Below are 13,894 nucleotides of genomic sequence, written 5' to 3'. Positions count from 1 at the left end.
GTCTAACAACTAACTTCGATTCTAACGCGTACCATGTTCCAATTGCCGGAATAGTCGAATTAACTCGTCTCGCGTCTTGTCGGCAATTTGCTCCTAAAGGAGAGGAGAGTATCATAGCATTCAAAATTTACTCGATCGTTCTCGTCGATTCTGATCGAGAGTAAATAGCTTTACGACTTGTGCTAGTATACCGTAATGGAACGTAGAACATTTGGTTGCTTCTAAGGTAGCTATTCAATTTAATTTAATTGTACGTTTATATACCGGGCGTTTCAAACGAAATTAACGAATACATTTATAATGGGAAAAACATTTAATAGATTTACGAATGTCTATATCGCGTTTCGCCCGAATAAAATATTTCCAATTTATTCGCTATCATTAATATTCTTCGATCGTGTCTTACCTCGATACGAATTTATCCTCGTACTTTTTAAGTCTAATTTGAATGATCATCGAAAGAGAAACCACATTGGATCACGCAATAATCTGGAATTCTCGGAAAATCGAGAAATTTATCCTTTTACCGAAAGCCTATCGAACTTTCCACGTTCCTGTTAAATGGTCCCGCTTATAACCGAGTTCCTCGAGGTAATCCTTCGATCGACGTTGCTATCCTTGAGATAATCTACCGCAGAATCGAGTTTATCTCGTCGTCGTCGTCGTCGTCGTCGTCGTCGTCGTCGTCTTCTTCTTCTTCGTCGAGCAACCACCTTACAGCGGTGAACCGTGACATTTCTGGAATTTCTCGGTTTCAAGCGTGTTTCTATCAAGGAGAGTGGGAAGATCGATGGTATCTCTACGTGGAAAGTTAGTTCACCCATACAAAGGGAGGCACAGAAACAACATACGTTTCCTCTTTCTATTCTCATTTTCTTTCTCCTTCTTCCTATCCTCCTTACTTATTCTCTAGTTTGTATAATCTTATAGCATAGAATATCAAAACTAATGAGAGAAATTCCAGCTGTCTTATGTCTCTATGTTACAGCTGCAATGATATGTGGTGGTTTGGTGATGTACCCTATTGGATGGGACAATCAAGAAGTACGTGAGTCCTGCGGCAAGGCTGCGAACGTGTACAATCTCGGTGAGTAAGCTGTTTCTCTATCTCTATTTCTCTCTCTCTCTTTCTTTCTCTCTTTCTCTCTCTCTCTCGTTGTAGAAGCAAGCTCGTCATTTCCTTCTCGTAGAATGGCGCTAATCGCCGATGTAAGGGTCGACCGCGCAACGATCATTACGCACCTCGTATAACCACGGAACTAACGACGCTCTTACTGTCGGTTTCTCTCTCTTTCTCTCTCTTTCTCTCTCATTCTCTCTCACTCTCTCTCAGAACTTTCTGCATCCTCGAGGCAGGCACGAGCCCTCTCACCCCTTTTCGTGTTAGTTTATGAACCTAGGCTGTTTCGCGGACTTACGCTATTCGTTCGACCTTAACACTAACCTTCCTAACCGTTTATTGCTATCTGTTTCTCTTGTTTCTACATTACTATATCTCATTCTCTCTCTCTCTCTCCTCTCTCTCTGTTTCATTTTTTGTTCATCTATTTTTTTTTATTATTCCATATCTGTCTATAATACATGCACATGTATATATATATATATTTTTTTTTAATTTATTGCATACAGACAGTACTAATAAACATCGAATTAAAATTCTAATCTAATTTGCTCTCGTCTTCAGTTCTCTTTCAGTCATTCCCTTTTTCTATATTCTTTCTCTTCCTATTCTCTTTCCGTTTCCCCGGAAAGGGTTAATCAATTTGAAGCTTCCGTCGCGACCCTATCCCAAAGAATTCCCCAAGGATTCCAGGAGAAATGAACTTATCTGCGACCGATCGACCCGACAGGAAACTGTTACGACGCGCGACCGCCCCTGGAATTAACTTCTCGCGAGAACGTTTTCGATCACCGAGATTTTTCCGCGATTTATTGAGGAATGAAAAGGAGCAAAAGAGATAGATAGATAGATAGAGAAAGAGAGAGAGAGAGAGAGAGAGAGAGAGAGAGAGAGACGTTTGTCGAGTCACGTTTCTTACGGTTCGTTCAACGATTTGATTATAAGCAGACTTTCTATTAAATCGAACTTCGGTGATCCATTTAATTTTCGAGCAATTTTAATGGACGTTTAACGATATTTCGTGTTCCGTTATGTTGACATAGCTGGAAGATTTTCTGAAAGCTTTTCTGAAAGTTGCTTTCGTGAATAGTAGCAGTATGTACTTTGGAAGAAAATCTGTCGAAAAGGATTTTTGTAGAAAGTTTAAATCGAAGGAGAGAGAGAAAGAGAGAGATTGTAGGGAAAGGGAAGTCATTTTCCTTAACGAAATAGATTTAAAACTGCCATGTACATATATACATACACACACACACACACACACACACACACACACACACACATTCGTATTTGTGCGTGTCTGTATATGTATGTACGTGAGTTCGATTCTATCTTCACACGTTTTGTACGCTAAGTATATCCTATTCTCCGATACTCTCTTTTCTTCGATTTTCAAAAAAAGATTTTCCGATACTCTTCCTACGTACTACAATAAGCAGTAAGTTCTTACAATATTATCCGTTCTATCGTAAAAACTATTGACGCCAACGACACTTTCCTTTTCACCGAATTAAACGCAACTATGGAATTATTTAACATCGGAAAAAATAATAAACGAACTTTCGTAAGATACATATATGTATATTCGTAATATGCTCGTGAACTAAATTACGATGATTCTTTAGGGGAATCGACAAGTGCTTCTAGAATTTCAATCGAATTGAATAACATTTCGTTTGAATCACCGAGGATGATGCATCGTTCGTAATAATTGGCTCGACGGTGTCTCGTGAGAGATCTCTCCCTTTCTCTTTCTCTCTCTCTCTCTCTGTCTCTCTCTCTCTTTCTCTCTCTCTCTCTTTCTCTCGATTAAGCTCAAATCTTGAACTTGAAGTGTCCCTTAGGGTAAGCGTATTGTTGTGACAAGTGCACGTAATCGCTTATGGGATAGGATAGAACGGTGATACGTAACCATATATAAGAGACAGACAGAGAGATAGAAATAGAGATAGAGATAGAGATAGAAATGCAGATGGAGATAGAGAATCAAGTTGTATTTGAACGGTGGAACAACAGAGACTAGTCCCGCAGCAAAGCAGAAATTCATCGGTCAAAGAGAGGACAGGTTTAGAGTCGATGATGACCTGTCAACGGTTTGTACGTTTCAGGCAAATGCTCATTGTCCTGGTCCAGCCATCTCCTCATCGGTTCGGTAATCTTGCTGATGCTGTGCTTCGGTCTGAGTTTCTGCACTGCCCGACACAAGCCGTCACACTCGCACACGGATCCCCTGCGCATTTGACAATCGATTCGCGCCTACTCCTCGCCGAAGACGACAACAACCACTCTCTCCTTCGTCACAGTCTGTTGATCGTCACTCTGTAGTCAACCGATGACGTACGTACGTACGTATCTTGTGTGTTCGTTTGTCTGTATACGTGTATACGTGTGTGCGTGTGTATGTATGTGTACGTGTGACCATGTGCATCCATATACTTCATCGAAGAAGCACTAACGCGACTACGAAATTCGTATTTCATCGAGAAATAGCATCGATTCTCTATTCCCGTTCTTCGAATATTGTTACGTATACTCGCGAGAATACGAAATCGATTGTTCTTTAAGAGTTTCAAATGTATGTATGTATCTTTACGTATCTATGTATGTGTGTCATCTTTTGACGTGTATGTAGGTGTACGTATGTATTTGCGTGTTTGTTTATGTGTATACGCACGTATGACTTAGTAGATAGAGAAAATAAGAAGACAAAGACCTATCTAATATAAGAGTCGAGTACTTGCGATTTCAACAATCGCACTTGTTATATAATGGGTTCGTTGTCGAGTCGCCATCCTACTTGACACTCTCCTATCATTTCCTTCTCTTCCTTACTTGTACCGTCGTAAGAGGAATTCTCTTGGAAATTCGAACGAAAGGATTCGATTTGAATTCTTTCTGTCTCTCTCTCTCTCTCTCTCTCTTTCTCTCTCTCTCTTTCTCTCTCGCTCTCTCTCTCTCTCTCTATGAAGCTTCTTTTATTCTTTAAATATTTCCATTCAAAAATTACCTAAGGCAAAATGAACGAATACTTCTTGTAAAATCGATTCTCACAAAACCGCCTTTGGCTCTTGTGCATAGCGTAGCATAGCATAGCACAGCGCAGTATTACATTGCATTGGAGAAGGAATTTTGGCTCTTACCTTCTCTCATGTTGGCATCTTTTTTCCACTTTTGCTCGCGGCCTTCGAACTCATTCGAATCCTTTCGTTTTGTGAAGATTTGAATTCCTTTATAAACCACTCTCGAGAAAAAGAGAGAAACTGGTTTCCTCTTTCTTTTTCCTTTTCTATTCATCCATCTATCTGTCTTTCTGAGGTTGCTTTTAAAAGCTGGCCGCAGGTAGATTTCCGTCTTTCTTCGCGAGAGAGAGTAAGAGATGAAGAGAAAGAGAGAGAGAGAGAGAGAGAGAGAGAGAGAGAGAGAGAGAGAAAGATGGAATGAAGAAACGACGAGAGAAAATGACGTACAAATGGAAGCGTTAAATTCGGATGCCTCTTACTTTATGCAGTTCCATATATATATATATATATATACATACATATATATCTACATATATATGTGTATAATATATATATATGTGAATATATATATATTTATATATATATGTTTAACGATATAGTGATGGAATTTACAGCGTGGCACGCTTATCTCTGGCAAAGCCGCGTTGTGCTGCTGCTGGATTCTACTACCCTCTCGCGTGGACACTTGTCTCCCAGGGGTTTTAGGTCGTAAACAAATACTTCGTAAGTACGTTTACCCTGTGCACGGATTTAAAGCTCGTACATACACAAGCTTTAACTTCTCTCTACTTGTATATTTCTTCCTCTCTCTCTCTCTCTCTTTCTCTCTCTCTCTCTACACACACACACACATATGTATACATGTATGTATGTATCTATATATATATATATATATATATATATATGTATGTATATATGTGTGTATATATATATATATAGTTATAGCACTTTGTCATTGTATGCTATACTCACACATGTATGCATCAAATATATTTTGATTCTTATCATTTCCAAAGAATTAACAACAATGATAAGCTTAGAACTTTTTTTATTCACATAATTTCGATTTTCGTTTTATCGAAGGATAAAACGAATATTGGATTTGTAATCTCGATAAAATATTGAAAGAGAAAGGTCGCTTGACTAAACGCAAATTTCAGTGTCGAGTTGCAAATTCTATTAGGTTTACACACTAATACGGATTTCCTTTTACTGAAATGTAGTACGCGCTACGCGTGTTTCACCCTTTATTTCTCTCTCTCTCTCTCTCTTTCTCTCTCTTTCTCCCTCACTATGAGTTCAACAATACGATCACACGAACTTTTTCAATGGATACGAAAATCTGTGGTAAAATCCAAGGTGTTTTTTGTTCTTTTTCTCCTGTGTGTGTTTGTGTCTATGTTTGTATGTAGGTGTATTTTTTTTCTGTTAGAATCAGCCAGTCGAGATATTTCACCGATAAAAGGATAGTAAAATAACACGAAAAAAAAAAAAAAATAAATCGGATACTATTGCAACCGAAAATGGAAAGACACTCTTATTTTCTTTGCGATACTTCATAAACATTTTTCCATCGAGATCGAATTCCATGCTTTTTCCATAATGAAGTTCAATGGCGATAATAATGAGGATGATGACAATAGTGTTGAGAGGGAAAAAAAAAAGTAATAGGGCATAGCATTTACGTAACAAGATTCCATTTTGGAATATTTTTTAAGTATATTCACGTCTTTTCCATCGTCTCGTTCATTATCGATCGGTTCGTTTGAATTAACGTTTATTCTTTGAAAGAAGAATGATTAAGAGCATCGTTATCAGGACGTAATATTAACTCTTTAGAGCTACTATGTTCATTCCGCATTAACGTCTGACGTTTAGGAAATTGAATTTTTCTCTTGGAATATATAATATAATAAAATTCATTACTTTTCTTTTTTTCTTGTTCAGTTTTTTATTTTGCAATAATATTTAAGGATACGATTACAGCGCTCATGTATTTCATGCTATAAATAAAAAAGAAGAAAAGTAGAAACATTCTTTGAAGGTACAATGAACTTGTTTCGAAGGTATAATTTTAAACTTTATTTTGAGGATATAATGAAATGTAATCCACTTTAGAAAAGTATTTCTTTTATATGCACCAGTTGAAAATCGCACTTACTACTACAATATTACGATGATGGTTTGATTCATTATAGTGAATTTCACTTGTTATAAAAGCGAGAAGAACGATAGACCCTTTTTTCTTTTTTCCTTTCTTTTGATAAAAGGCATTGGTAGAACGATTGTGTCGACGATGGAAAAAAAGTGGAGATTAGAAAGAGAAAGAAAGAGAAAGGAAAAGGAAGAGAGTGAGAGAGAGAAAGAGAAAGAGAGAACGTGACTGAAGCAAAATGAGTATAGTCCAAAGCGTACGTAGCTTGTGTATTCGATGGGTTTGCGGTAAGTTAAATACGATATTTTTCCGATAACGTGAAAATTATCAGAAGAAATTGTTTGTAATCGACAACGGAAAATGATATTATCTGTATATGTGTGTGTGTGTGTGTGTGTGTATAGATAAAGATCAAGATGATTCCTTGTTTAATGAAAAAGTTATTTGACCGAAGGTAAATATATACTTATTTGGTTTCAGACGTATACGTATAACCAGATTTGCTGGGTAGAATCTAACCGCGTAATGAGAGTTTCGATACGGTTTAGCGGTAGTCCGCAATGAAAATCCACTCCGATAAACGAGATTTCGATAAATGGAGTCGTACTACACGAACGAGAGAGAAAGAGAAAGAGAGAGATACAGAGTTCGCGTAGCAACGACTTCTCAACGAAGAAGCTTTCTCAGGGATCACTTTCGAGCGATGGATCGATCGATCGTACGATCGAACGATCGGAGAATCGTTCGGCGATCTCTAGCAAAAAGGTCTCCTTTCTGTTTCAGTGCACGAAGGAACTCATCTCGTGTTAAATTCTGTCTACCCTCTTTTATATTTTTCTCACGCAAACACGTAAGTACATACGTATGTACTCCAACACAAATGCGCGTACTCCTACGTCCTTACGCAATCGAGCCGATCCCATTTTGCCTTTTATCGACTTCCTTCTTCCTTCCCGAAAGCACTCGACGTGTTGCTTCTATATCGTTGTAGAAACACAACGTATCGTGGAAAGGTAGACTTAGAGAGGAAAAACCGCGTAGAATATATATATATATATATATATATATATATATATATATAAAGAGAGAGAGAGAGAGAGAGAGAGAGAGAGAGAGAGAAATCGTCGAGCTTGGTAAAGAAGAAAAGGATGAAAGTAAGGAGACCGATAGAAAAAGAGAAAAGTATCCTTCTCTCGACTAGAACTACAATGACGAAGACAAGAGCGACTAATCGACCTATCGGTTTGCTAGCAAGACGCACAGCGTTTCCATAAGGCGATTGTCAAGCTCGATCGTTCGTACAAAAGCGACTTTTCCCGTTTCCCTTCCGTTTTCTTTCGCCGAAGAAACGGCTCTTGTGTTAGCTTTTCGTGGTACAAAAGAGACGGAGGTGGTCGGAAAGAAGAAGAAGAGGAAGAAGAAGAAGAAGAAAGAGAAAGTGTACGTGTGCGTGTGTATGTGTGTGTGTGTGTGTGTGTGTGTGTGTGCACGAGCGTGCGCATGTATAAAGCAAGTAACGTTAACCACGGGAACGGGTGCCAAGTAAAATGCGTTAAAGTCGGAAACGATTCTTTTGTTCGTCCGTTTTATTTATTCTTTTCCTTTTTTTCCTCCTTTAAAGTAAGTTTAAAAGAAATCTTTGAAATTCCCCTTGTAACATTCTCTTAACGGAGTAATATCGATTTATAACATTCGATGTTTCATTTAATTATAAATTTTCTTCTTTAATCTATCATTGTTATCGTCATTGTTGTGTTACTCTAATTTGGTGTATTACGTTTTCAGCGAATCTCATTAGCGAGACAATAACAGAACAAACAGCTTCCAGTTCGAGAAAGATAAATCGTATTTCATGGAGTTCGAAGAGACTTCAAGGAAGAGTAAGTGAGAGAGAGAGAGAGAGAGAGAGAGAGAGAGAGAGAGAGAGAGAGAGAGAGAGAGAGAGAGAAAGAGAGGAGAGAGAGGGAAAGAGAGCACGATGAAATAAATCCGGTATGTATAGTATGTAGTTGATTATGCGATCGAACTTACTTCGCGAGATTGTAGGAAAATTGCTGTCAAGTTCATAACGCGGTAAGCTAGTCGTCGGAAGTATCCGATAATCTGGGTCTAAGACAGGGGAGATAAGGGACAAGAGGGAAAGAGAGAGAGAGAGAGAGAGAGAGTGAGAGGAAGAGTGAACAAACTGGAAGGAAGAAGGGGCTAAAACTCTCGTTGAACTTATACAAAGACGCGGAGCAAGTAGTTTCCAACGAATGATCGATCTTCCAACGGTCCGAAGTATTTCAGAGAACAGGAAAGTCGAGCTAGATGATCCTTTAATTTTTATTCTCTTTCTCTCTCTCTCTCTCTCTTTCTCTCTGTCTCTCTCTTTCTCCCTTTCTTTGTCTTTCTTTTTCTGTGTTTTTCTCTCTTCTTCTTTGGCTATCTATCTGTCTCTGTTTCTCTCTAACTCTTGTCGTACAAAATGATCGAGTTCTTTCTCCCCTTTCTTCGACGACAACGACGAGAACGAAAGGGTGGAGAGGAATATAAACTCAACAATGGACGCCTTTCACGGGGTATTTCGACTTGAATGGCCTATTTTATTATTACTGTCGGCGATCCGAACGGATTCTTTCGCGCGGAAAGTCGGTGTAAGAAGAAGCACGAAAGAGTTTAGTAAATGGTACCACGATGAAAGTTTGGAAAGAGGAAGAGGAATAAAAGAGGAGAGAAAGAAGAGTAGTAGAAGTTGTTCGAGTGATGCCAATGGTGATCCTGGTGCTTGGTGATGTCGATGCTAAGTCGCAAGGAGTGGGGATGGATCTTTAAGTTCTTGGAAATACGAAGAACTTGGCACACTCAAAGATACTACTACTCGTTTACGTTCAAATTTTCTTTGGCTCTCTCTCTCTCTCTCTCCCTCTCTCTCTCTTATTTTCTCTCTTTCTCTGCGATATTTCTTTTGGATCAAAGAACTTTCCAGAAGAAATTTTATGTCGTGAGTATCGGACAAAAGGAAGGAACTTAAAGAACGACAACGACGACGACGACGATCTCTCGATCATTGCCGATCGACGATCGCTACCTGTTGCAAGATTCGACGAGAAAGCAACGCATCTCGTAACTCCTTTAAATGGTCCTTCGTGTCGTTTTAAGTCTTGATGGAAAGGCTATCATCTTATTTCCTAAAGATTAAAAAGAGAGAGAGAGAGAGAGAGAAAGAGAGAGAAACACAAATAAAAATAGTGAAATAAAAATACATATAAAAATCAGACAGAAAAAGAAACGTCTCATAAAATGTGTTTTAAAATGTTCTCTCGCGAGAATGCATACATTTATTCGTTGTACCAATTCTTTTTATTTTATTCACGCCTACTCGATCGTTGTCGCAGACTTAGAATTTCGTTTTTATTACTCGATCTCTCTCTCTCTTTTTTTTCTCTTTGTCTCTTTTTTTTCTCGTGTTTTTTTGTTTGGCACAATACGTCTCTTTTATATGTTTCGCCTATATTAACGTAAACACGATGGACATGTAAAAATAATCGATGGCATCGTAATGGAAATTTTTATCACGTTTGAACGTATGTACCTATTATTTACGTACATGCATGTGTACATAGTTACTCGTAAATTGACGAGCGTCAAAGCAGCAAAGTCGTCTCGTCCGTATGTGTTTATACGGATATGTATTTATATACATACGTTTATATATATATATACGTTTTAACTATACTTATAAACATCGTATTAACGTATTGATCGTGTTGATAAATTTACGACTCATTCGAATTAAGCGAGCTTATTAACAATGGTTATCTATGGTAGTAATCATTTCCTGACCTAACATATACATGTGCGAGTAGAATATCTAGGACGTCTGTTAATTTGCTTTGATATCTTATCGAGTGCCTCGTAAAAGATTTCGTTTTTGGTATAACTTTGAAAGGGAGTATTACTCGACAGTAGTTGAAATTAGTCTCTCCTCTTTAATGAATTTTCTTAATAACGTCGAGGGCAGTCGACCTAGGGCAAGAGAGAGAAAGAGATACGATCTCTTACGACTTCAAAGAAGAACGTCGTATCTTTGCTCTCGACTTTATACATACATATATACATACGTATCGATATATACATATGTATTTAGGTGCATACACACATACATATATATACCGAATATACATATGTATATACATCATACATCGTATATTCTCTCTCTAGACCAAACTATATCGGCCGTATCGAATTTTTCGTCTTTCTAGATGCTTTCGTTACCACACCTTTCACCTTACATCGATCTTCGAGTTCACTCACTCTTTCCCCTTTCCCTCCTCCTCCTCGTCCTCCTCTATCTACCCTCTCATCGCTATGCCCAAGTGCGATTTCTGAATTCAGCATACAATGGATAGCACTGAACCGTAGTTTCCATTCGAGCATTGAAATGCTCGGCTCACCGAAGCGTCGAATCTACAGTGCGAATGCACGACAATGCTCTCTACAATAGGATTTTGCCGACAGGCATGACCGCAGACGTGGTGATTAATTAGGGTATCCGAAGTCGTGGCCAGATACGACGACGACGGTAATACTCCATCGTACTGATCCATCCCTCTTCCTCTTCTCGTCGTTGCTCGATGTAGCCGCAAAGTTCACAAGATGCCCTTTCATTTAGCCGGTTAAGATTTATCGCTAATCAACGCTAATAATTCGTTCGCTAAGGAAAACACGATAATATATAATTGCGTACGGTCACGTACCACCGATCGATTTTATAGCCAGGAAGCTTCGCTCTCATCACGTCTCTCTCTCTTTCTCTCTCTCTTTCTCTCTTTCTTTTTCTCTTTGTAACTTCCAGAATATTCCGATAAGCTGAACGTTGCCGTTGTAACTTTGTCGTTTAGAGTTGCTACACCTATCCTTTGGTAAAGATAACTCGAACCATCGACGGAAAAAGATAGATAAAGGAAACGGTCCTCGAACGTGACGATCGATCGTAAAAAGAGAAAGAGAGAGAGAGAGAGAGAAAGGAGAAAAACGAAAAAAAAACGAAAAAAAGAACGTTTAGAGCGAACGAGTCGCGTCGACAATAATTTTCATCGCTACCTCCATTCCTCCCCCGCTCTCTAAAACCCTCAGGCGTTCGTTATTATTTCACTTACGTCCGTTATGGCGTACCCATTAAGTTGTTAACGAACGAAATCCTCGATAATTTTGATGGTAAACCTAATTTCGAATGTGCGGCTCTCGAAAAATGTGAAAAGATGAAGCAGGTGAGTGTTAATCACGTTTGTTGTGTGTGCGATAGAGCAGGAAGGGAAAATAGAGTGGCAATAAAAAAAGGGGGAAAGAGAGAGAGAGAGAGAGAGAGAGAGAGAGAGAGAACACACAAAAAACGAACATTCGTTCGTTGAGCGTAAAGAATACACCAAAGTGTTTTTCTTCCTTGAAAGTTTAATGAATTGAATTCATTGGTCAGGAAAGAGAGAAACACATTTATCTTCTAAGAAGGTGAAAAAGGGGTGGGGAGGGTAAGAGGAGCGGGATTTGCTGAAGTGGAAAAGGAAAAGAAGAAAAGAGGAAGAGAAGGTTTAACGAATTACAATACCGACGAGTAAAAACGTCGAAGCTGCTCGACGAACGAGTTCTCCTCTTTCTCCTTCTATTTTTCTGTATGCCTGTGTGCGTATATATATATATATATATCTGTGTGTGTGTGTGTGTGTTTTGCTCGATCGATTCTTTAAAAATCGTGAAGACTCTCTCGTTCATTATGGATTCGCCAACTTAGGGATTACCACGAGAGATAGTTTCTTTAAGGATCAGGATAAGGGATACGCGTGAACAGTATTGAAGGGTAATCTGTATTACAAAGAAAAAGGAAAAGAAAAAAGAGGAATAAAGGACGGTTGAAAGAGCGGCGAAGATAATAGCTCGATATGAATAAAAATTGAGGGTGATCTTCGTCAGCACTTGCTGGAATCGTGATTAAACTTGTAAAGAGGTGATCCGTCTTGAAAAAGTGATGTCGGGATTAGAGTCAAATCAGAGATGCATTATCTCGAATATATTTCTCGACGATGCACGCGTTGAGCATGCATTTATTATATACGATTAATTACGCTTTTAACTATGCGTATTAATGTATTTATATCTATTAAGATATTAATAATATGTCATTATATTAATTATCGTTTTATTTTTTTTTCAGATCTATTAAAGTAAAGAAACGTTTTTCGCAAAGTTGATTTTTTTGTTCTATTTTTTCTTTTCTTTTCCTTTTTCTTTTTTCTTTTCGATAGAAATAGAAAAGAACATTCGCAATGTCTATTAATTTTTCTTTTCTAATGAATCAATAACTTTCCTAGGTTGACCACGATTTCTATCTAACGCCTTGTAAACTATGCATATGTATTTATACATAGATAATACAATATTGTCGCGATCTATCGTAATAACATTTCGTATCGAGTTTACTTAATTCTTCGTGCGATGCAAGTTGGAAATTCGTAAAGCAATTTCTGCCATTGTGTAAGCTCTCTTCATTTTGCTATCTCGCATGAACGAGCTTATGCTTCTAACGACCTTACGCAGCATATATCGAATCGGCCATCGACGTTCCACAACATTTTGCATTACAAAGAGAAGAGATATCATTGTCGCATAATATGTCGTTAACCGCAAAGTCTTCGTAACGAAATGAGTTTCGTTAATATAGTACATTTGACGAATCATTTATATTTCTTTCTTTATTTTTTTTTCATTCTTTTTTCTGTTATATTGTTTCATTTTTTTCTTTTTTTATTTGAGGACGAAATAAACGCAATCACTATTATCTTTATTATCTTTTGCGTACGGTCAAAACGTGTTTCATCGGTTTTTTTTTTTTTCTTTATTTTTTTATTATCTTCTTGAGCGAAACGAATGGCAATGAAATTTCGTGATAATAAAGTCATGAAACGTACTGATATATTTTTCTAGGTACATTTTACCCTGTTTATTTCTGCTTGTCTTAAATTGAATTTAAGAGAGTATGTACGTGTTCTCGTCGCATGTGGAAAACGTGAAAACTTAGATTGTGACATAAATGCAAGACTGTACATATATAGTAAACATACACAGACGTATATATATATATATATATATATATATATATCCACACACATATATATGTGTGTATACGTCTGGTATATACCTATAGGAATGAAAAAATGCACTCGGTCTGCTGTAATGAAACGATTTCACGCTCGCAAGATCGTACATCGACCCTTCTATATTTGTTTTGCGCATCGATCCGAATACCAGACGATTTTATCAGCCCCATCGCGTTTTGATTATTGAGCATATCGTCCTTGATAATTCGTAATCTAGCTCGGAGTATCGGCTTCGAAGCATTGTTCGAAATCTAATTATTCTTCATTATCCCTTTGCAAAGTGGATATCCGTCTGCTAAAAGAAAAGATAAAGCGTTACGTGACACATAACGGATGATTGTTAAAAACGAAATCGGATATATGTGTAAATGTAGACGTAGACAGGAATGAAGTAATGTGTGCAATAGAAAGAGAGAGTGAGAGAAAGAGAGAGCGTTTACTTCGTCTGTACATTAATATAACGAGAACA

The 13,894-nt window shown here is 37.8% G+C and overlaps 1 protein-coding gene across 13 annotated transcripts in view; it reads left to right on the top strand.

Annotated features, from left to right (window-relative positions):
• Positions 1-7,860, top strand: part of LOC127061381 (LHFPL tetraspan subfamily member 6 protein-like) — a 30,761-nt gene extending 22,901 nt beyond the window's left edge. For 6 of the 13 annotated variants that reach the window (XM_050988183.1, XM_050988181.1, XM_050988179.1 and 3 more), the window contains exons 11-12: positions 989-1,087; positions 3,226-7,860. In XM_050988183.1, the coding sequence (XP_050844140.1) occupies positions 989-1,087; positions 3,226-3,359 (233 nt within the window). In that variant the 3' untranslated portion in view covers positions 3,360-7,860. The remainder of the gene's footprint in view (positions 1-988; positions 1,088-3,225) is intronic. The other 7 variants (XR_007780850.1, XR_007780851.1, XM_050988187.1 and 4 more) reach the window with 7 other exon arrangements.
• The last annotated feature ends 6,034 nt before the right edge of the window (positions 7,861-13,894 follow it).

The sequence above is a fragment of the Vespula vulgaris genome, chromosome 2, assembly GCF_905475345.1.
Source record: "Vespula vulgaris chromosome 2, iyVesVulg1.1, whole genome shotgun sequence".
In the NCBI taxonomy this organism is placed as follows: Eukaryota; Metazoa; Arthropoda; class Insecta; order Hymenoptera; family Vespidae; genus Vespula; species Vespula vulgaris.
The sequence above is the reverse complement of the archived record's forward strand: the minus strand, read 5'-3'. Positions and strand labels throughout refer to the sequence as shown.